The 24,145-nt window shown below is 50.3% G+C and overlaps 1 protein-coding gene across 7 annotated transcripts; it reads right to left on the reverse strand.

Annotated features, from left to right (window-relative positions):
* Window positions 1–1,579: 1,579 nt before the first annotated feature.
* Window positions 1,580–23,943, reverse strand: RRM2 (ribonucleotide reductase regulatory subunit M2). 7 transcript variants are annotated; one of them, XR_009221724.1, is made up of 17 exons: window positions 23,802–23,943; window positions 23,649–23,723; window positions 23,105–23,248; window positions 22,691–22,807; window positions 21,982–22,115; window positions 20,023–20,117; window positions 19,762–19,895; window positions 18,547–18,651; window positions 18,350–18,463; window positions 9,600–9,717; window positions 9,071–9,262; window positions 7,724–7,823; window positions 7,250–7,383; window positions 5,624–5,719; window positions 3,965–4,055; window positions 2,944–3,534; window positions 1,580–1,756 (listed from the first exon to the last, which is right to left on the reverse strand). XR_009221724.1 is itself a non-coding variant. In XM_058551810.1 (10 exons), exons 1-10 carry the CDS (start codon window positions 23,898–23,900, stop codon window positions 18,120–18,122), a joined length of 1,170 nt encoding a protein of 389 aa, XP_058407793.1. In that variant the 5' UTR covers window positions 23,901–23,942; the 3' UTR covers window positions 16,441–18,119. The 7 variants fall into 7 exon arrangements, 1 of the variants encoding a protein (XP_058407793.1); XR_009221720.1 differs by having other exon boundaries at window positions 3,965–4,940; XR_009221721.1 differs by having other exon boundaries at window positions 4,741–5,719.
* Between the last annotated feature and the right edge of the window lie 202 nt (window positions 23,944–24,145).

Genomic DNA, 24,145 nt, shown 5'->3' on the forward strand with positions numbered 1-24,145 from the left:
TTCATCTGGCTTGTCATCACTGGGCTTCACGATCTTTGTGCTTGAATTAAACACGACCAGCTACGCTGCTGGTGTCTGAAACTGGCCATTGTCCTCCAAGAGCCTCCTGAGGCAGCATTCACCCCTTCGCTGACCCAACTCAGAAGCCTCACTGCTGTGCCAGAGCCAGAGCACAGACTAGCTTGCTGGGAAGACTCACATTAGCCAAACTCACATGGCTGGTGTATAAACCAGAAGCCACGTTTTTCAATGACAATGAGCAACTGAGCTGCGACGAAGACTGGACTACTTTCTCCCAGAGATGCAGTCTTCCTTCGTCTGCCACCCCCGGCCCCTCTCCATCACAGGGCCCGGGTGTGGGGAGGCACCTGGCACAGTGCCCTCGCCTGGCCTCCGCATGGCTCTCCTCCGCGGCTCACTGCAATGGTATGGGCGGTCATGGCCCTCCACTCTGCTGAAGCTCAGGCTCCACCTTCCAGAGCTGTACTTCTACCACAGCCCCTCACCCTGGGCTTTGGGGAAAACCCCAGTAGAGGCAAAGGCTGAGTCAGAAACTCCCCTCCCTTCAACATGTTGTTTATCGTTGCATTCCAGAAACCAAAGGAGGCCCTCCCACAGCAGAAGCTCCATGGTTACCGAAGAATGGATGAATGAACTGGCCCTGCCCTTGCACCGTGGCTCTCTCCTGCAGGTGGGCACTTCCCCAGGAGGCACACCGACCCTGGGAGGCTGTCCCCCTCTCCAGATGGCTCAGATGAGCCTCATCCCAGAGGAAACACGGCTGGGCCTCCCCCACGGAGGACCCCGCCACTGAGCCTGCCTCTTTGCTCACAGCATTCACTCAGCTCCCTTTAGGTCTCACAGGCTTGCGAGCTGTTCTTCCTCTAAGAAGACTGTGCATGTCTCTGTTCCATTATGAACTGACTTTAAATTAAGCTTTGAGAGCGGTTACATTTCCAAAGTCTAGACAGGCTCCTTGGGATGCCTTCTCATAGACCCAAGCAGACCCCAGCCAGAGGAACCAAGTCCTTGGAGAGCAGAGTGGGGTGGGGGCTTTCAAGTCAGATGACCTGATTTGGAAGATTGCCTGTGTGACCTTGGACAAGTTGAACAACCTCTCTGGGCTACAGCCTCCTTATCCTTAAAGCAGAGCCAACATTGTTGGGAGAATTTGACGGCACAATTACACCTCCCTGGGGACACAATGGGGGTCATGTAACCCTGGCTCAGCATCACTTCCCCAGTTGGGGGATTCTGGCTCTGGGAGAATGCTTTGCAGCGTCCTGGAGGAAATCTGTGCACTGAGCGGACTGGAAAGAGGGCTGGCATCACCCAGGCCAGGCCCTTACAGTAAGGAAACTGAGGCCTGGCAGTAAGGGCCTGAGTGGGGACACACCCAGCTTGCTCTGATTCTAGCCCATCCACTCCACTCCTCTGGGTGGCCTCGTAGCTGACTGGCTGGAGGGATGGAGGACCTGAGGACCTTCGTCTGCGGAACAAGGACACAGAGAGAAGAAACTCAGCGCAGGAAGTCTCACGCGGCCAGGATGCAATTTAACACATGACACTCAGATATGTAAAATATGTAGTTCATTTACTTCTCTGTAATTTATCTTACCATTTTCACAAGACTCCACCCCATTGGAGAATGTAAACTTGCCAATTAAAGAAACCCCAGTGCAGTGGGGCCTTGTAGCTTGAACACAGCAGAGGAGCTGGCACATCCTACTTCTTTCTGAAACCACCTCAAAGCCGTCTGCAAAAAAATAAACCACAACGCTTACCTTACACCATACACAAAAATCAACTAAAAAGTGAATCATAAGCGTAAATGTAAGAGCTAAAACTACAAAGCTTTTAAAAGAAAACACAGGAGAAAATCCTCATGATCTACGAGTTGGAAAGAATTTTTTAAACAGGACACACAAAAACACAAACTATAAAAGAAAAAAAACGAGTAAATTGGACTTCATCAAAACTAAAAACCTTTGATTTTCAAGACACTGTTCAGAAAATGAAAAGGGAAGGCCCAGACTGGAGAAAACATTTACAAACCATACGTCTAACAGAGCACTTGTATCTAGACTATATGAAGAACCCTTATAACCTAATAAGACAAAGGATTTGAACAGACAACTAACCAAAGATCTATGTATGGAAACAAGCACAAGCGAAGATGCTCATTAGTGAAATGCAAATTAGAGCCCCAGAGGGATATACTTGACACCCACTAGGATGGCTGAAATTAAAAAGACTGGCCACAGGAGGATGAGAAGCAACTAGAACTCTCAGGCACCTGGGGGCAGGGGTGGGTTGAGCACACACCTAGGGGCAGGGGTGGGGAGTGAGCATACACCTGGGGGCAGAGATGGGGAGTGAGCATACACCTGGGGGCAGGGGTGGGGGCGTTGAGCACACACCTGGGGGCAGGGGTTGGGGGGGATGAGCTCACAGGGCTGCAGGGTCTAGGCTACCAGGCCTCCAGAAGAGGGCCTTCTCAAGCACTGGCTGAATGAATGGACTACCCAGGGAAGGCTGGAGTGGAGGGCAGACACAAAGGCCACTCAGACGGCTTCCCAACCTTCTAAAGCAGTGGTTTCCAGCCCTGGCTGCACAATAGGATTGCCTGAGAGCTTTAAATGTGCCCCGAGGCCATGCCCCTCCCCAGACACCGGGATTTAAGTGGTATGCGTCTCTCGACTTTGGTCACTTAGTTGCAAAAACCAGGACAATGGGGGAGAGGCAGCCCAGAATGCAGAAAGGAAGATGGGTGTAGAGGCCGGTCTGGAATTCAAACCCCATTTCTGCCTCTCACCAGCTGTGTGATCTCAGGCCAACACCTTGACCTCCCTGAGCTCAGTGTCCTCCAATACAAGAAGTCCCTCCCAGAAGGTGGGTGAGGATCAGCGATAATATGTTAACTATTTGACTCGGTGCAAGTACCTAGGAGGGCGACAAAGGGAGGCTGTTGTCACCATCCCCTCCTCGGCTGCCTCTGATTCCTGCAAGTGGACTGGGCTCCAGGCCCACCTGCCACATCTGGGGATTCAGATGTGAGCAGAGAGGGAGAGGCTGGCCGTGTAGACAGGGCTGCCTTGGATCCACAGCTCCAGCTTCCATGAGACTATTCTAGTTCCAATTCAGAATGCCTGGCTCCTGGCTCAGTGGGCTTTGTCCCAAAGATGTAATTTCTATTTTGATTCCATGCAACATTTAATGAAATGACTTTCAGACACCACGCAGCGTGTCTGAGTTATGAAACCACAGCTTCTGGATCCCCAACACAACACAATAACAGGCCCCCTCCCGTTGCTTCGGGAGCTGCCCCACGTCTCCTGAGAGGAATATGCTGAGCCGCGGATTCGAGGTGCTGAGCACAGCCCTGGGGGCCAACACCCGCATGATGGAAACTTCACGCTGTCTGCCCCAGGGCCCGGCGCCCCGCGCCCCTGCCGCTTCCTGGCTGGATAGTGACAGCAGCCTCCGCCCAGGCTCTCATCTCCTGTCTCCCTCACCAATCCAGGGCTGTTCAAACTGCAGATCAAAAACATTCAGGGAGACAGAAAATCAATTGAAAGGGTTGCAAACAGCATTTTTAGAAAAACAAAATGAAACAGAATTAGAATAGAAAACAGTGGAACGCATGGCACATGCTAAGAGTGACTGCTGCTTCGTGGCACTCTGGCTGTGAGGGTGTACACTAGGTCTCTGTAGAATGAATGAAACACTGAAAGCATGCCGCTCTGATCCCCCACTCTCCGACATTTCTGAAATGCACAAATGATCACATCACTTTCAGCTAAAACTCAGTGAGGGTTTGGGGATAGAGTTCAGATCCCTCAGCATGGCATTGAAAGCCCCTCAAGACCTGGCCCCTGTCCACCCTCGTCCCCCCTTCTCCCCTGACTAGAGGGGCCGGCCGAGCCCCCTCGGCGGTCAGTGTACCCACAGCACTTGAGCACACCTGCGTGCGCAGTGATGATGTCACTGGCGCTGTCTCCTAGGCGATCCCACTCCACTGCTGACCTCCTCTGGGCTAAGATGTCTTCCTGGATCTATAGAAGCAAAGATATAAATACTTCTGGAAGTCTTCCGTTCAAAAGGAAGTAGAAGCCCTACAATTTCTCAACAACTTGGCTATTAAAAATAGGAATTCCACCCCCAAGCAGGAACAGTTTGTCGGGGATCACTGAAGGGCCGGAATCATAAGGTCACTCGCATGTTTGGGGTCATGGAAGCTGCCGGGCTCAAAAGCAGAACGCTGCGAGAAGGCAGGCAGCTGTCTGCGGCTGGAGCCACAGCCCTAAGGCCCCAGAAATCTCCAGAACCACAGGGATGCCAAATGGTACTCTGCCAACAGCTTCATAAAACTCATTTCCCAGGGCCAGCCCAGTGGCGTAGTGGTTAAGTTTGCATGCTCTGCTTCGGCGGCCCGGGGTTGGCAGGTTCGAATCCCAGGTGCGGACTGCGGCACCGCTCATCAAGCCGTGCTGTGGCAGGAACCCCACATACAAAATAGAGGAAGACTGGCACAGACATTAGCCCAGGGACAATCTTCCTCAGCAAAAGGAGGAGGACTGGCAACAGATGTGAGCTTAGGGCTCATCTTCCTCACCAAAAACAAAAACAACTCGTTTCCCACCACATCATGTGAACATCTGGACAAGCACAGGTTCCAAAGAAAATTGAAAAAGAAATAAATCGTGCATTGGCAAGTAGATGTGAGGCCTGGTCTCTGACCTCGGAAGAACCCAAGGAGACACCTCGGCCACCAGCCGCCACCTCTGTTCTGAGTCCTCAGAAGGGGGCACAGGCCGGCCTGGAGCTTGGGCACACCTGCAGAAGGAGGAGCCGGCATGCCCTGAGGATTCTGACTTTGGCTCAGCCTCCGAGTCCCGAAGGCCTGAGGCTCCTGATTACAGGACGGTCTCCAGACGGCCCTGTGGATGAGCAGGGCCTCAGGACGGGCATAACATTCAGTTAGCATCCACAGCCACTCCCAGGTTAGCCAGCAGGGGACAGGGGAGAGGAGACGGAAGAAAGTGGGGAGAGGAAGTGAGCCCCAGATACTGACCACCCTCTCAGGGGCCTGGGCCCCACGATCAGCACCTCGCTTAGTCCCCACTAGGGTGACTCTCCTGCCACTGTATCATAGACAGCAGCCTCCCCCAGGTCAGTCACTCACTGGCTCATTCATTCACTCACTCACTCATTCATTCAATAAACGTTTACTGAGAGAATCCAGAGTGCCATGCCCCTTGCCAGAGCTGGCTGAAGATACAGTGGGGGCAGCAGACCCTGTCCCCACCCTCAGGGGACTCACAACCCAGGGGTGGGGTCAGAAAAGTGACAGGCAGGTACGATTCTGTATGATGAACGCTCTGAGCTGGTACTGCTGGAGGCCACAAGAGCAGAGGGGCCCCCGATTCCAGCCTCGTGGGGTCTGAGGAGGTGTCTGGGGAAAGGAGCCCCGAGGTTGAGCCCTGCAAGTGCAGAAGCTGGACAGAGGTGCGGCCCAGGCAGAGGCGGGGAAGCAGAGGCCGTGTGTTGGAAGCCCTGAAGCTCAGTGCCGGTCAGGCAGGGTTGGTACCTGGGCTCCTGCAGGAGGAGGGGTTGGCCTCACCTCGGGGGCGCGCGGGCCCCGAGGGCTGTAGCCACACAGTGGCATCGTCGGATTTGCTTTCTACACGATCATTCTGGATGCTCTGTGGATAATGGACTGGAGGAGGGCGAAGCGGGAAAGGGCAGCCTGACCACGAGTGCCGCCATAACCCGGGTGAGATGGCTGTGATTCCCGCTGGGACGGGGCAATGGCGGCCTCGGAGTACGCGCGGGAACGGATCAGCAGGACGCGCTGGCAGGTGCGGGTGAGGGAGAAGGGAGGGCGCGAGGCTCCCCCTCCTGGCCACGTGCGGAATGGCAGAGGCCCGGCCTAGGTTTCTGACCCGGCACCCAGAGGTGGGGGGGCCATTCGCAGAGTGAGGAAACAGCAGACAACGTGCGCACCTGGGGCTCAGTTTGGGGCCGTGCTGGTGGGTCACCCAAGTGGAGGTGTGAATGTTAGGTCTGGACCTCAAAACCTGCATTGAGGAGAGTTGCGATTCCACAGACAGATGTGAAGAGGCTCTAGGAAAAAACCATGCACAAGCAGAGAGAGGAGGGGGGTGCGGGGGCGGGGGGGGGATGGCAAAGGGCAAAGCAGACTGAGAAGGAGGCGCCAGAGCGACAGGTGTGGGCTCATGGAGCCAAGTTGACGTGGTGAGAACTAAAGCGGAGCCACTGGCCACAAGGGGGCAGCACAACAGATGTAAAGGTTCAGAGAGACTCTGGAAGCAGGCTGCCCAGGTTCCTCCCCTTACACATTGGCTGTGTGACCTTGGGAAAATCACTTAACCTCTCTGTGCCTCCAGTTCCTCACCTGTAAAGGGACATTGTGAGGAGTGAAGGAGTTAGTATAAGCAAAGTACTTAAAAAAGTGCATGGTGAGCACTATATAAATTTGGGGGAAAAGAAAGCAAAGGTCCTGGTGTCTCGGGGACACGGCATCAGCGGCAAGGTCGGGGAGGAAGCCAGACAGCAGGAACTGAGCGTGAGGGGACGTGAGCAGGTGGCAGTAACTGCAGAGGCCTCTTTTCAAGAGGGCTGGCTGGGCGGAGCAGGAGAGAGGCAGGCTGACCCCATGGAAAGGATGTCACTTTCCAAGGACACAACACAGGAAGGATAAAGGAACCCAGAGCTGGGGTCTGGACGCCTCCAAGGGGCCAACCCCTCACCCCACCCTGCCTGGTATTCAGGCAGTGCTGGCTGCAGGGAATGACTCCTGACCCCATGCCGCCCCTCCCCTTGGCCTCTCCTCTCCTGTCCATACTCACCCCCGGGATTCACCCAGCCCTGACTTCAAATACCACCTCCTGATCAAAGACTCCACATGAAGTCTCCAGCTCAGGCCTCTTCCCGGAACTCCAGGCCCACATCCTCATGTGCCGGATGCAGAGCTAGGAGGACAGGCCTCTCGTGTCTCCCTCCCGGTGCCCCGACCTGGCACGCTTCCTCGTCTCAGTCACTGGAGTTCGTCCTTCCAGATGCGCAGCCAGAACCCTAGGAGCCTCCTTGACGCCCCTCTCACACGCACGCACAACCCCTGAGCTAATCCCCTCAGCTGCCTTTTAAATCCAGGCAGACGGTGGCCCTGCTTGCCGCCTCCACCACTGCCCCTCCCCGAGCCGTGCAAGTGGCCATCACCTCTTACCTGGACAGTCGCCACAGCCTCTGAGCAAGTCTGCTTCCACCAGCACATCCCGACTGACACCTGACAGACAGAAACAAGAGTGCTCCTTTGCAAACGTGAGGCCGATCCAACACTTCCCATGCTTCTCATCTCACCTGGAACAAAAGCCAAACTATTCACCTGGGCCTACAAGCCCCCACGAGACCCTACACACACACACACACACACACAATGATCCAACCCCAGCCCCCACCCCTCAGTCTGCTCTGACCACACAAAGGACAAAGACATCCCTGCCTCAGGGCCTTTGCACAGGCCCTGTCGCTGCCTGAAACACACTTCTGTCTGCTACGTTGTCTGTCCCCCACTTCCTCCTCCAGTTCCCTCCTCTCCCCAGAGTCCTTCCTTGACCACCCTCGTGAAAGAGCACACGCCATCGCCCCGCCCCTCCTCCTGCCTTCGTTTCCTTCATTGCACTGTCACCCCCCAACTCACCGCACACCAGTTAGCTGGGTGGTTTTCTGTCTCCCCACCAGTGCGCAGTCTCCATGGGCCCTGGGCTTCATCTGCTCTTTGCTTCCCCGTCTCCCGGCACCTGAGCAGAGCAGACACACAGCAGGGCTCTCAGTAAACACGTGTGAGTTAACGGCCTCCCAGCGCTACACCTCGCCCCCACTCCCAACCGCTATGTCCGCCTCGCCTGTGCTCCCTGCTTCTGGCCCTGGAACAGCACCCCCAGCCCTGCTCTTTCCTTTCCAACAAGAACAGGTCGGGGCTCTTCCCTGCTCCCTACTCCCTCCTACGTGTCACCAATCACACCCTCCTGTGTGTGACCTTTGAACAGATGACCTTTAACCTCGTGCTCACTTGACTCCAAGACCAGGTGTCTGACACCAGGCTCCCTGCATTCTGTCAGTCACGGGTATTTATCCTCTATCCGCTGTGTGCCGAGGCCTCTGCTGCAGCCACCAGGGATGCCAAAGGAGGGGAAGATGGGTCCCGCCCACAAGGGGTCTACAGTCTCCCTGGGGAGGTCACGTTAATACGGGGACATCATCCTAGCATAGCCCAAGACGCGTGTAATTGGGCGTGGCTGGGTGACACTAACTCTCTGAAGCTCCGAGGGGGACACAGCGGGGGTGGGAGGGACAGAGGGCCCAACACCCCCGGACCAAGTCTCGGCTCTGCCACCTGCGGACTTAACCCCAGAGCCCGGAGCACTGCACGGAGCTCTGCAGGGTCACACGGGCGGGACACAGCTGGCTTCAGCGTCCTGAAGAACTGTCCCCTGGCCAGCCCTCTGGGACGGAAGTGACCGGCTCCCAGTTCCCAGCAAGACCCCGAGCCTCGTGAGCAGCATACAGGGGAACTGCAGAGGAGAGGGCACACACGTGAATCACTGACTGGGCCCTGCGAGTGGCCGGGACGTCCCCGTGCTGCAGCCCAGCCTGGCCGCCTCCACACTCCGGGCGCTTCCGGCCCCACCTCCAGGGCTGGGCCCCGCCCTCCAGACACGGGGCGGCTCCCTCTGCCTTCTCCTCCTGGGCCTGGACGGCCGCCTGCTGGGGAGGTACCGCCCTGAGCTGCTGCAGCTGCTCTCCAGTATTTATTACAGGAACGTAAAACAGGAAAACAGAGCAGAAAGAAAAACTGCTTTCACTCCCACGCCCGAGACAACTGCGTTCATTTCTCCATTTGGGATACCTCCCGTCTCTTTCCACAGGTACACATATTTTGACGTCATTGTAACGACAGTATACCTCTAATTTTATGTTCTGCTCTTTTCATCTACCATTATTCCGTAAGCAGCTTTCCATGTTGCTACATACCCTTCATATTTACCATTTATAATGACTGGTTAGTATTCCGTGGTATAGACACTCCATAATTTATTTAACCATTCTCCTTCTGCTTGATATTGACTATTTCCAGTTCCAACTCTAACTGGAGATGCGGGCTGAGTCCCCTCTTACAGATTTCAGAATGAACGGGATGCTTCAGCCATTCAATGAGCATTCACGGGGAACCTTCCACCTGCAGAGGACAGAGAAAGCAAGTCACAGCGCCTGGCACAACCACAACCCCACTGACAGCCACTGCTTCCCTCCCCACCCGGCCCCTCCACCTCTGGCTCCAAGGCCCTCCGTGACTCCCCATGACCGCCAGATCAAGTGGAATCTCCTCAGCCTGGTGCTCCAGGTCCTGCCCGACCTCCCTTCCCAGCTCCTCTCTTCCTCTCCCAGCAGGTGGCTCATGTGCCAACCTTGCCATCACCCCCCCATCCCCAGACGCAGGGTGCCCTCTCCTGCCCCAGGGCCTTGCAAACCCATGTCACCCCTTCCACCCCCACGCCTGGACAACCCCTATTCACGCTCCAAGGTTCCACTTGGCCTGCCCTGGTCTGTGCAACCTTTCCCGATTCCCCAAGGCCTGGCGTCCTCCTCGGTGGCCCACGGTGCCCAGGCTGGCCTGTCTCAGTGCTCAGGGCCCTGCATCAGGGGTGTGCTGGTAAATGTCTGACAACTGGCTCCCCCAGAGGGGACCCTGAATTGTAGCATTTATTAATTTCCATGGTGCATATGCTCCCACCAAAGCTGATTCTAAGCTACCAAAGTGACCGTACTGATCATGGGACTGGAGAGAGACACTCAGTAACACTCTGTTATTTAGTTATTTCCACCATACACACACAACAGCCACAAAGAGCCTCAGGAACACAGATAATAGTAACACGTGGTAAGACAGGCTTTTGAATATTTATATTTCTCTTTGATATAATTTAATTGTAAGTTTATGTAATTTAATTTTAATAATGGCTTTATCTAACAACTAGCTCAGTGTTATGAGTTGAATCGAGACTTCTGTACGTTGAAGTCCCAACCCCCAATACCTCAAAATGTGACTATATTTGGAAACAGGGTCTTTAAAGAGGTGATCTAGGTAAAATGAAGTCATACGGGTGGGCCCTGATCCAATTGGACTGGTGGCCTAATAAGAAGAGGAGATCAGGATAGACACACAGACCGAGGGGCAACCATGTGAGGACACAGGGAGAAGACGGCCGCCTGCAAACCAAGGAGAGAGGCCTCAGGAGAAACCACCCCTGCCCACACCTTGATCTTGGACTTCCAGCCTCCAGGACTGTGAGAAATAAATGTCTGTTGTGTAAGTCACTCAGTCTGTAGTAGTTTGTGTGATGGCAGCCCTAGCAAACTAATATACTCACACAATTCCTGAAGATTCAGTAGTCTGCTCTTGAGCAGGTTCCTGCTGGCTCCAGCCCACCGTTACTAACCATCTACCACTTTCCCGTTCCCTGACTCGACCGTGGACCCCTCAGGAGCAAGGTCATGCCTCACTCAGAGGTCATCAAAAGCTTTCTGGAAAGGGCCACATAGAAAACATTTTAGCTCTACATAAAACACGGCCTCTGTTGCAATGATGTGACTCTGCCGTGTAGCATGAACGCCACAGACAATATACAAACTGAGTGTGGCTGTGTGCCAAGGAAACCATCTGCGGGTGCTGAAATGTAGATTTCATATAATTTTCATGTGTCACGAAATATTATTCTTTTGATATATTCTTAAACATTCTTAGCTTTGAGTCTGCAGAAACAGGCGGGGGACCCGATTTGGCCCCAGGGCCTGGTTTTCTGGCCCCCGGCCTTCTGTATGCCCTTCTCCCCGGCAAAGGGCCAGGCAGCGGGAGGAGGGCTTGGTTAACGTTTGCTGGTGCAGGGAGTGAAGGAATGAGTGTCTGCCAGCCGGCTCACAGGCTCTCTAATTCAGGGGACAAAGTCCCCTCCAGGCAATGTCACAAATCTTTTTTTATGCAAAATATTTTTCTAATATGCTAAGGGGAAAAAGCTTTCTGAAATGTAAATCAAATCTCTCTCTTCGTGGCAGACCCATCACCTCTTTGCTGCCTCTAACATTCCAAATGATCTCTTGGAAATAAAATCCAGGGCCTTTTCCATTACTAACGTCTACTTACTGAGCGTCTCAGAAATGTGCCAAATCAAACCTATAGAGACAGAATTCCTGACCAGTGGTTGCCAGGGGCCAGGCGTGGGGGGTACTGATGGGTACCGAGTGGAGGAAAATGTTCTGAAGTTGACTGTGGTGATGGTTACACGACTCGGTGAATACACTAAAACCCAGTGAATTTTGCACTTTAATGTCTGAATTGTCTGATGGTCTGTAAATTATTATCTCAATAAAGTGGTTTAAAAACTACACCAGGCAGGGCCGGCCCAGTGGCGTAAGGTTAAGTGCGTGCGCTCTGCTGCTGGTGGCCCAGGTTCAGATCCCAGGCACGCACCAGCGCACTGCTTGTCAGGCCGTGCTGCGGCGGCGTCCCACATAAAGTGGAGGAAGATGGGCACGGATGTTAGCTCAGAGCCAGTCTTCCTCAGCAAAAAAAAAAGAGGAGGATTGGCAGATGTTAGCTCAGGGCTGATCTTCCTCACAAAAAAATAAAAAATAATAATAATAAAAAAATACGCCAGGCACTATAGTCACTGAATTCTCACCATGACAATTTTTTTTTTTTTTTTTTTTTGTGAGGAGGACCAGCCCTGAGCTAACATCCAATGCCAATCCTCCTCTTTTTTGCTGAGGAAGACTGGCCCTGGGCTAACATCCATGCCCATCTTCCTCTATTTTATATGGGACGCCGCCACAGCATGGCTTAACAAGCGGTGCGTCGGTGCGCACCCGGGATCCGAACCGGCGAACCCCGGGCCGCCGCAGCGGAACGTGCGCACTTAACCGCTTGTGCCACCGGGCCGGCCCCATCACCATGACAATTTCTAAAGCCAGCCTTTTTGCAGCTGTCCCTGCACCGACAGAAACAAACGGGCTCGGGCTCACTGTGGTGTGGAAATGCCGCTCAGCACCTGGGAGTGGGATTAGCCCGAGGCTGGACCACCCGTGGCACCTATTCACACGCAGGCCTCCCAAAGCTCATCCCTTCTCAGCTCGGGCCTGGCAGAGCGTGGCCTGGGGCCCTGAGGAGAGGCTGCCCGCCCCCACCATGTGGAGGGGAGGCTGAGAGGCCAGCACAAGACCTCACACATGCAGGTACTGCTCTCCAGGTGCTTTCTGGAAACAGCTGGAACCTTCCTGTTTTCCACCTCCAGGATCAGTTACTCCCCACTCCCCCGATACTAAGCCTGGGATTCCAATTAGTTATGAGTGCCCTACACGGCCCGTCCCAGGCCTGCGACTTTATTTGGGAGTCCTAGGCAGAAGCAAGGCGGGGGTGGGTCTCGGGGTCAACCCCTGGGCTGGTGACGACATTCTCTGACTTACAGACAACTGGGAGGCTCCTGCCCAGACAAGGCCACATGGCCACAGTGACAGGGACAAGGCAGAGCACAGGCTCCCCACCACACTAGCCACACAGGGAAAGCAGGATGAGGGGAGCGAGGACACAATCTCCTGGACAAGGCTCACTGGGCAGCAGGAGCAGTTCCAGAAGCAGTTTCCCCAGGACCAGCATGGAGGCCTGGGAGGCAGGTATGTAGTAAAGGGACAGGAGTGTGGCCATGTGGCCAGGACACCTGTGTTCTTGTCCTGGTGGGCCCTGGTTTATCTACGTGTGGTCCTCAGCAAGGTACCAACCTTCCCGAGCCTCTTGGCTACATCTGTAAAATGGGGCTAATCATCCCTGACCCCCCCCCCTCCCGCCCACCGCCGTGATGGTGGATCAAATGGACTCAGGGCTGTAGATTCTGTTCAGGTATAACTCTGTTGCCTCTGGCAGGTACATCACCCTGATTCTACTGGGAATTTATTGGCTTACTTAAGTGAAAAGTCTAGGGTGTGGAATTCAGGCATGGCTGGATCCAGAAATGAATAAAGTCATGAGGACCCCATTTCTCTGTAGATCAGCTTTCCATTCCCATGTGTGGCCACCACTCTCAACAGGCCTGCCTTCATGGCTGCAAGGTGGCTGCAGCAGCCCCAGACCCTCTGTTCCCTAAACTCCAAGGCCAGGGGAAAAACAGGGCCACCCCCATCCCCAAACCAAACGCTCAAGTCCTAGGCCTGGCTCTGGCTGGCAGGAACCGGGCCGTCGTTGCGTGAAGTCTGGAACCCCAGTGGCTGTGGTCAGGGGACTTTTGACTGATTGTGGGCAACAGGGGACAGTCAGCGGCCTCTGGGGGAAAAGCGAACCTTTCCAAGGCCCACCCACTCCTGAGGCAGATTCCATCCTGCCAAAGCCAAGAGGGACAGCAGCTCCCCTCCCACTGTCTCTGCCCGATTCAGAGGGGTGCAGAGAGGCCTCCTCAGCCAGTCTTTAAACTCTCAGCCCGCCCCAAACTAGGAGCGCCCTAACGCCTCCACATCAGCGTGTTCAGGACCACCTCCAACAGGGTTTTGATTCATTTTTTCCTTTGACCACGTTATATTATCTATGGCTTTATTAACCTGAAGTTCTTGGGATTTTTACACCCACTGTTCCTACAATCATGTGGTGTTTCCTCGTGTTTTATGACTGTGAGCTCCACCTGTGGGAATCACATGCAGCTGGGTTGGGGTTATGTATCTTCCATGAGCTCTAGAGCACCAATCTGAGAGGTGCAGGCCTAGGGTTTTGATTTTGAGTCCAGAAAGATTAACACCCATATCCTCTCCCTGGGCTGGTGGGATTTCTTGGCCCCCATTTCACTGGGGGTCCTGGCTTTATATGGAGGCCTTGGTTCTAGCTCCTTCCCTGATGCAGGTCAACCCCTCCCTCCAAATCCAAGGGGGTTTTGTCCCTCACCCTTGGACTTTTCCAAAGGACTAATAACCACTCCCAGGGGCTGCTACAAGCACAGGCGTCCGTGGTCACTTTTTCCCCAGTATCTGGGAATTTCCCTTTCTTAGGAATTCATCACTCATTTAACTTTTGTTATTAGTCATCATTGGCATTTGTTTGAAGCAGCAGAGTTTTTAGGGTACCTTAGTCCACCATCTTGCTGGAGCCACTCTAGTCTTTAAAGCCAAGGTAAGGTGACATGGTTACTGAACCTCATATACAACAGGTTCAGCCATTCTCACAAAACACCCTGATGTGAGGAATCCCCTCTAGGGAATGAGAGAGACACCACTCATCATGTTCTTTCTTGAGTGCCCAGAGTACAGCAGGAGGGTAGCCCCCTCTACACAATGGAGCGGGGGTCCTATCAAAGTCTTCTCTGGTTTGAAGGGGCCAAGCCATGCAATCCTGTTGCCTCAAAGCTGCAGCCACTCACTGAGGGGCTGGGACTATCTTGCTATGTCAGGATCTCCAGACCAACATTGGCAGGGCTATTGATCCTCAGGAACACGAAAGGAGAGCCAGTCAGCTCTCTGGCCAGATGGCATTAACACATACATACCCACCTAGTTCCAGCTTTCTAAGACAGCCCTCAGATAGGATCACAGGCCCCGGCAGTGCCTGGCCGGCAGAGGAAGGCCCTCACAGGTCTGCTATCGGCAGCCAGGCTTGGCCCCCAGTGTTCACATGCAATGAAATGTGCCTCTTAGGTCTAAGTGTGGGGGCTCAGTGCCTCTGGAAATCAGAAAGCACATCCAGTTAAAACTAAGCAGGGCCACCTTTCCCAGAAGTGGTATTTCTTAAAAGCCCATGGGCCATGATAATGTACACCCAGACTTGAAAACCACTGGGTTTAACGGTTCATCCCATCCAGATCTCAAACACCTGAGAATCTCCCAAGGTGAACTTGTTAAAATTGCAGGCTCCCTGGTTTCATCCTAGGATTGATTCAGTAGGTCTAGGATGAGGCCCATGAGTCTATCAAATACCAGAGGCAATGCTGACTCTGGTCTCATCACAGTAACTCTGAAGCAGGTCCTCCCAGTGAAGCATGGGATGTGTGTTCTAGAAAAAGTGTGAGCAGCTGGCATAGGTGAACAGCAAGCGAAAACTTGATTGTGGGCTGCCCACCGGGAGGCTGTCCTAATAGCTGATGCTTAGAGCACAGCTGCCCTGAACATCCCCAACGGTGCCACCAACCTGACATCACAAATCAAATGACATTCATTGAGTGCCTTTGGATGTAAAGGCAAAGCTCTCCGGTTCCTCCAGAACACACCTTTACCCAACACATTACCCACCCCAAAACACTCAGCTCAAATTAATTTCCTCATTCACCAGCCACTCATTAAAGGCCTGATCACTGGAGGCTGTGCTAAGATTGGGAGATGGATAAAACCTGTGTCTTCTAAGTGAGCATCCTCCTTCATGGGAGAAACACAGTGGGAATCTTGACGCGAACAAAGCAGAGGACAGGAGCAGCACCATCAGTAAGACCGGCCCCCAATCCGCACCTCCACTCCAGAGAAACAATGTCACCTTTTCCATGGCTCTCCTAATGCTCCCACCCACTGAGAATTCTCTGCTGCTCCTTCCGTGTTCTGGCTCCCTAACTGCCTCACCATCTAAACCTCGGATTTACGTATGCATCGGTTTCTTCCTCTGCTACACCTCTAACGCCGAGAACAGTGCCTGCAAGGTAGCTGCTGTTGGTTAGAGGAATAACCGCATACCAAAACTGGTGTGACACACAATAATTTGGGAATGGACAGGTGTCATGATTTCTAAAAAGTTTCATGAAGGTGAGTGGGACTGAGTCAGGAAAGGGCATTTATAGGCAGGGGGACCAATCCCAACCTACATAGAAGTCCACATAGGTCAATCTGATGGGAGAACAAAGCAAAACCCCACTGGGAAGCTTCAGCCCCATCTGTTCCCACCCCCATTCCTTTACAAATGGGAAAACCGAGGCCCAGAGAAGTGGCTCCCCCAAGGCATCAGGAAGGTAAACTCACTGGATCCTGGCTTCACACTGCCCACGTGCAGTGTAGCAGTGGATGCTTTTGGGCCTCACATTTCCAGTGTACCTCTTTCCTATATACCTTGTGCCAGAACAGGCACTAGCAAAGTCCCACTCATGACATAGTCCCTGGTTTTCCCTCCTGAATTGAAATGCTAATTTTATCAAGGAACTGACATAAGAACAGTTCTATTTTAGTCATTTAACACTTGTGCAGTATTCAATTTTAAGAGACTTTGAAATGCTTTAGACAAAATCTGTTTCCCCTTAAACAGATTCCAGAAACTGAATCCTAGTTGGCAGAAGCGAATTCTCACATTACACAACTAATGGGAAGTCGAATCCTAAAATCTGCTTCCAACTTCCACCTGCACCTCACAAAGCAAGGCAAAGTGTTTATTCATTTTTGTTGCACAAGTGTAAGGAGCACACAATCTGGATTAACTTTAGGTAACAATAACTTAAAAGATAGAAAAGGGGCACATATTACAGAAATTTTTAAACGGACTCTTTGACCATTTATACAATAAATGATGAAGAAAACTGACGATAAAACAGGCCAGTGATCAGCCAACACACAACACGTGTTAACAAACGTGGCCAAAAGATGGATGTATATCATGCGTCATCTTCCATGTAACACCTTGGCTTTTTTGGGGCGTATTGGAACACAAAGGCATATTGATTCAAACTGCCCTATTAAGTATATCTTATTAGTTTATACTTCCTTCTGAAATTAATATTTGAATGGAACATGTATTATTAGCTCACGCAACACTAGTTTTCTAATCCACCAGCTGATGCTCAGATTTAGGCAAATGCTAAAAGTAATTGCACTGAATATCTACTCAATTATGAACTGCAAGATAATACTGGGCAATTATTTCAAAGTATGAACTACAGATATATCTAAAAGGACATATATAGTAAAAAAAACATTTTCTAATTAAAAAGACAGGTAGTAAATATAAATGGATTAAGTCAACAGTACCTACTCACACACAAATGAAACAAAATCAGAATGAACACAACTTTTGGGAGAGCCCATTTCAGTCCTAGGAGCAAGATCTTAGCTGGGTCATTTTGTTCAAGGATGATTTGAAAATCAATTTACAATACTATCTTAGGTCCCAGGTATGAAGACTTTTCAAGGATCTTTCATACTAACTGGAAGTTAGGAAAAATACAGTTTGAGAAATAAAATGATACTGCCCCTTACACACCCCCAGGTTACCAGCAGTCAGCCCAGCTCACACAATTCCTAACGATTGAAAGTGGAAGCTCCTTTTCCCTTTATCTCGTATCCCATGGTACTCAACCTGGGCTACAGAATACAATACACAACTTGTCCTCTTGTATGTGGCACCAACTGGCTAATACCCAGGTATGCACAGGACTGACTTTAAAGTTGATTAAAAAGCACTTCAATTCATTAAAGAAAATAAACAATAGAAATAACATGCTTAGTTTACACAGGTGAACTTATTTTGGTCACCTAGTAAATTTTGAATTGGCTCTCATTAGTGGTCAATAGAATATGTTTGCATTTGGTGAAACCAACAAAGTTAGGTTAAATCAGGCCTTTACCTCAACAGTACAAACTATGCTTATTTGCGTGTAAAGTGCCAGTTTTATATACAAATCAGTAAACTTTAAAATCTGCTTTGAAGCAATGAGGCTGACGTCTTCCAATGGCCTGTCATAAGTAACTGAAGGCTTAATCCCACCAGATCACAATCACTTGAGTTCCCACTCTGAGGCCAAGAGCTGTTAGGAGCCACGAAGCCATGCGCAGCTAGCCTGCTTGCCAAAGCCAAACACAGACAAGACCTTTCCTAAGAACCCGAGCTCCGTCTATGCTCTTGCTCTAGGTAACACACTAGCATTCTTAATAAACAACTGATTTTGAGGTAGCTACACAGTTTTAAAGAGGCCATTAATGAACAATTATGGATAATTCATGGTGTAGCTGGTTGATGCACTTCAAATAGCTGATTTTTTTCTTTGGATGAGAAGGGAAAAAAAAAAAATCAGCAGAATAAGAACACATCTTCAGTTCATCTAGAAGTCAGCATCCAAGGTAAAAGAATTCTCTGTCGGGCTCGACATCACTCCCATCCTCTGATACTCGCCTACTCTCTTCTCAAAGAAGTTAGTCTTCCCTTCCAGTGAAATATTCTCCATAAAGTCAAACGGATTTTCTACTCTGAAAACCTGAAAAGGTTCACAGCAAAACATAAATACAGAACACCAGTTTCAAAAGAACCAGAAGGCTATCAACAATACTGTACCTTGTTAAAACCCAGCTCCAGCATGAGTCTGTCTGCCACAAATTCAATGTACTGCTTCATTAAAGTGCAATTCATCCCAATGAGCTTCACTGGCAAAGCCTCCGTGAGGAACTCCTAGGGCCCAAAACACAGCTTCTCAATAAAATGAAAGCGCAAAGACGCCTCCCAGCAAGCACAATCCCTTACACATGACCCACCTGTTCTATCCTAACAGCATTGACAATTATTTCTTTTACTCTCTGCTCCAAAGGTTTGTGGACCAAGTGTTTGAACATCAGGCAGGCAAAGTCACAGTGTAAACCCTAGAAGAAAAAGTTTAAGATCACTATAAAGCCAGAAGACCTCTGTCATTAACATGGAATAGGAAACTGCTTTAGCCTTTTCTGCATTCTCCTTATACATCTTGCTTGGCCATCTTAAAGGAACTCAAACCGTCAAAGGGAAGATGACTTCAACTACTGTCTACTCTGCCTCTGAAACTGAGTTGGCTCAGCCCCACCCAAGGCTCTCAATGCTGCCACCTAGGAGACGACCGCAGGCCAGGTGTGGTACTTGCTGCTCTTTGTGGTGGCAAAGGATGGGGCCGAACTTGCGCGCAAAGCATTCATTCTTTCTACAGACATGAACTCTAATTTTGCCACTACTCCCAGCAGGAAAGGCAAAACTCAGTGACTAGGCTGGTTAGTTTTTAGATTTACAACTTAATGCTCAGGAAATCAGTAATACAATTTCAAGGGAATCGAGTTGGCAAGTTTTAGTGCATTAAACCCCAAGTAACCCTGATGTGGTTTAAACTAAAATATCTGTGTAGGCCAGCCCCGTGGCTTAGCGGTTAAGTGCACGCACTCCACTGCTGGCAGCCAGGGTTCGGATCCTGGGCGCGCACCGAGGCATCACTTCTCTGGCCATGCTGAGGCCGAGTCCCACATACAGCAACTAGAAGGATGTGCGGCTATGACATACAACTATCTACTGGGGCTTTGGGGGGAAAATAAGTAAATAAATAAAATATTTAAAAAAAATAAAATATCTGTGTACCTTCACCTTCCGTTGCACAGTTTAATCCAAGTGCGTTCAAAGACACACACTGGACCAGAACAGATTCTCATTTCCTTAGGATGCTTACCAACTAACTTTGAAGTACAGGAGGATCACATAGAATACCAGGCAAAAAAATAAAACATCCCTATAGGGAAATACGTATGTGTAACTGTATTATAATATATTGAGAATACAAGTAAAATAATTTCAGTAAATTAGTCAAAGTATTTCCTCCTCTGTCAAGTATGTACATGGTTGAATTCACATGTTCAGTGTGGATAGGAGGCAATCTGGCATCTTGGGGTCCCTTTAGTGAACACTGTTGTAGGTGTTTGGGGTGCGGATCAGTCTGTTGTTTAAATTAGACTCACCTCATCTCTGCTGATCAGCTCATTGGAAAACGTGAGGCCGGGCATCAGTCCTCGTTTCTTGAGCCAGAATATCGATGCAAAAGAGCCAGAAAAGAAGATTCCTTCCACTGCGGCAAAGGCTACAACTCGCTCTCCTATTTAAGAGGTAACACCAAGATATTTCTAGTGAGGAACTGTTCGCCTTCATAGGAAGGACCAACAAACCAGTAGCATCACTTAGAAAGTGAAGCTCAGGTGTAAGTAAGCCCACGGCGTCCTTACCATAGGTAGCCTCTTTGTCCCCAATCCAACGCAAGGCCCAGTCTGCCTTCTTCTTTACACAAGGCATCGTCTCAATGGCGTTGAAGAGAAACTCCCTGGTAGGCACACAGAGCATCCTCGATTTCAGCACAGACCTCCCATCACAAGCTTCTAGATAAGAACACTGGGATCGACGCCAAATTGAGACTCAAACTGAGATGTTTTCTTTTTAGTGGTTTGCTTTTTCCTCCAGTGCTTTTGAAATCTCAACATTCATTTGGTGTATATCAATACAAATTTAGGTAGTCTTTAGTTCATATTGAGCCCAAGATTGGCTAATACTAAAACCCTTAGTCCATTACACCAAGAGCATTTTTAGCTTAATTATCTGAAGCCCAGGTGATGACGAAGTTTCACAGGCCCTATCTTTAAATCTGAAGAACCAGGGCCGGCCCGGTGGCTTAGTGGTTAAGTGTGCGCGCTCCGCTGCTGGCGGCCCGGGTTCGGATCCCGGGCGCACACCGACGCACCACTTCTCCGGCCATGCTGAGGCCGCGTCCCACATACAGCAACTAGAGGGATGTGCAGCTATGACATACAACTATCTACTGGGGCTTTGGGGGGAAAAATAAATAAATAAAATCTTTAAATCTGAAGAACCATAAAATCTTAACTGCTGGGACTGCTTAAGCTATGCTGACCATTATCTCCCTCAATAGACAGCCCCCACCACCACCACCCAGACTGTCATCATCGGGCCAATCATTTGGGCCCCAAATGCCATATGTATATAATAAAATAATTAAAGCCAATAAACTAACCAACCTCAGATTGCTTCCTACCCTAATTCTATGCTACACTTTAATCCTAGGTCAGGAAAGCAAATCAACTGGCCCTACACTTAACTGGGTCTTCCTTATTACCCTCCTCCGCCTCCAACCTATTCCTTGGCAGTCTACTGATTTCCCAGACATTCCTTCCCAGGTGACCTTTTCTAAAGTGAAGGTCATCAGACCATTGGGCTCCTTTCATTCTCTTTCCATGTCAATATCCTCCTCTATGAGACCTGGGTCTGCCTCTCCCTCGCTTTTGAATCTTAACCACCAGACCTTCCTGATCCTACCCTTTCTGGTAATTTACCCCAGTCATGCCCACGTTTACCTTCTTTTCCCATTTCCGTCTGCAAACATGTTCAAATCTTTTTACCCCCAAAGAATTTCCTCACTCCAGCCTTTCAAGTCGCCACTCACTTTTCCTCTTCACATTCTTCCAAGTAATCTGCAATAGCCTAAACTACTCATCTCCCTCAGCCTCACCACCTGTTGCGCACAAGACCCCTGTCCTGAAGCTGACCTTAGTATCTAGACTACTCAAACAGCCCATTTCTAATTTCCTCCGCCTCTTTAGTCAATCTTCCAAATGTAAAACAGGCCCTAAGCCACCTTTATTTCTCCTCTACTATCGCCTAATATAAACTATCATTTCAGTCAAACTATTCTAAATTAATCTCACGGGTCATTGCTGCCTCTGCATTACTCTATAACTCCTCTCACTTGGAATACTTCTAGGTCTTATTTTCTATACTGTATTACAAGCTCCCTAAGAAGCAAGTGACGTCTACTTTGCATCCTCCGCCCTGCTCCGTCTCACATTGTAGGTTAACAGATTTGCCACAGGAGTAAAAACTGTCACACCTAGGTTTTAGTTCATCATACAAAGCCTCTAGGATGTTTTTTCAGAAGAACATTATTAGATCAACAATATAGATTAGATGGAGCAACCTCATAACTTTGTTTTTAAGTGATTGGCTAATAAAGTGAATTTAGGCCTCTTCCTCAGCAGACATGACCATGGGTACTAGGAATTTCTTTGACTTGTCATTTAAGAGTCATTTTTCTATCCCTATATGAATTCAAAAACTTGAAATAAAGTAACAACTAATGAGTCCTAAACATGTTGGCATACCACCCAAATACTCACCTTTCTTTGGAATCTTTAATGTAAGTGTCAATGAGGAGACTATACATTTCAGAGTGTATGTTTTCCATGGCAATTTGGAAGCCATAGAAACAGCGGGCCTCTGTAACCTGAACTTCTTGGCTAAAACGTTCCACCTAATGGCAAAATACAGAAAAGTTCAGCTTGAGGAAAAACTACCGACAGCAACTTAGCCAACTGATGCTGGTTGTATCACATTCCTTTTGTACCATTTTAAGGTTTGTTTCTTTATGTAATTCTTCACTACTCTGTGGTAAAGCTGGACATTTTATGTCATATGCTAATATACAGATCAGAAAATAGATAACCCCTATTTTATAGGGTTTCTGTGAACACTTGGTTATTGATTCATTCTTGCCCAATTCATTGCAAGAAGGATCCCCTCACGATAAGACACATGCAACCAAATCCTTAAAACAGTAAAGCCACAAAAAGGAGAGCAATGTGACAGCCACAGGAGCAACCCTCTTACCACCACTTAACATTGTCTTTGAGCTTCTCTAGTCAGGGAAAAAATACCATAAGAAGGAACTGCAAAGTATAGTATAAAACAGGAAATGCCATGTAATAGAAATACTGCCCCTCCAATATATATACATTCAGTATGCTAAAATTTAAAAGATGAGGAAGGAGAGTTAGTTCTCTCTTAAATCTTGAAGTGAAAAAAGAAGATGTTTTTTGGGAAACTCACCAAGTTTTCATTTACTATGCCATCACTCGCTGCAAAGAAAGCCAGAACATGTGATATAAAATATCTCTCCTCAGGCTTCAGGCCTTCCCAGTGCTGAATGTCCTTGGAAAGATCCACCTGAAGTTCAGAAGGTCACAAGGGATTCAAGCATGAGGACCTCACACATAACATAATTCTTAAACTTTCTTTCAAGTTTAGCACCAGTTGATGAACATATCCCTCACATACAGAGTTCTCTCTGCCAATGAGAACATCTAACACCCTCAGGGGGCAACCATCCCCAAGAGGAACAAGAAAGAGGAAAGTAAAGTATATTTCAAACAAGTTATAACCACTACTGCAGAGGTCTTCCTCTCGAGGTAGGGACAAGGCTTAAACTTTTTTTTAAGTCTCCTAGTTCCTGAATCCGATTACCTCCTCAGCTGTCCAAAAGGAAGCCTCAGCTTTCTTATACATCTGCCAGATATCATGGTATTCGATAGGAAAGATCACAAAGCGGCGGGGGTTTTCTCTCAGCAGTGGTTCATCCTCCACGCTGGGGGCAGGTACCTTAGTTTTCTGTCGGAGGAGAAAGGAATGAAAACGGTAGGCATAGGGCGAACCATATGAAATTGCCATTTTTTTAGGCCAAGTACGTTCAAGTATCGGCAATCTCAAGTGGTTCAATGTTTTTAAGTGTCATCTGTCATACATGTATTCTATATATAACATAACAGGAACGTAACAGAGAAGCAGTAGGATATATACAGATGTGTAAGGTAGGAAATGATAAGGAAGGGACACTTTGGCGGGAAAGGAGCGCGGGCCGGGGAGGGGCTAGGGTTTGAAACAGCGGAGGAGACAATGAGGCTTTGGCGCCAAGAGCCTAACCCCCTGGCGCCCCCTGCCTGCAGCGCCCCTCGCGCAGGGCGCCCTCAGCCCCCACTCTGCCCCTCTCTGCACCCAGCCCCCTACTCACCGGCTCGGCGGGGTCCTGGAAGATCCTCCTCGCGGTCTTGCTGGCCAGCACGCGGGCCCCGCTGAGGGCCGGGGGCTGCAAGGAGACGTGCAGTGAGGGGCATGCCCACGTCCCGCAGACGCCCGCCGCCCTCCCAGGCCCACGGGTGCTCACCGTGTTCTCCTTGTCCGCCAGGCTGAGCCCCTTCAGGGGCGAGAGCTGCTGCTGCTGCGGGTCCACGATGGTGGCGAGCGGGTGGCGGACAGAAAGCATGGCGGCGGCGGCGACGAGAAACGGGCAGGTGAGGTGGCGCACGGATCCTGGGAGCCCCCGCACCGCCGCGCCAGGCTTTTAAAGCACCCCGGAGGTGCCCGAGCGGTGGGCGTGGCCTGGTGGGCGTGGCCCGGCGCCGCCTTCCCATTGGATGCGCCCGGCCGCCGGTCATTCATTCTCAGCGCCACTGCGCGGGAGCACTTTTCGCCCGCCTTCCGGGCATCCTCGGGACCCTCCCGGCACCC

Source organism: Diceros bicornis, chromosome 12 (genome assembly GCF_020826845.1).
Source record: "Diceros bicornis minor isolate mBicDic1 chromosome 12, mDicBic1.mat.cur, whole genome shotgun sequence".
In the NCBI taxonomy this organism is placed as follows: Eukaryota; Metazoa; Chordata; class Mammalia; order Perissodactyla; family Rhinocerotidae; genus Diceros; species Diceros bicornis.

Bases quoted from the DNA above. Each gene is read 5' to 3' on its own strand.
- RRM2 (XM_058551810.1), bottom strand. From the start codon at position 23,900: ATGCTTTCTGTCCGCCACCCGCTCGCCACCATCGTGGACCCGCAGCAG. The intron at 19,896-20,022 runs GTAAGGACGCCG...CCTCTTAAATAG, and splicing joins GGACAAAGAGGCTACCTATG to GAGAGCGAGTTGTAGCCTTT. The intron at 18,273-18,349 runs GTACAGTATTGT...GAACCTTTTCAG, and splicing joins TGGAGCTGGGTTTTAACAAG to GTTTTCAGAGTAGAAAATCC.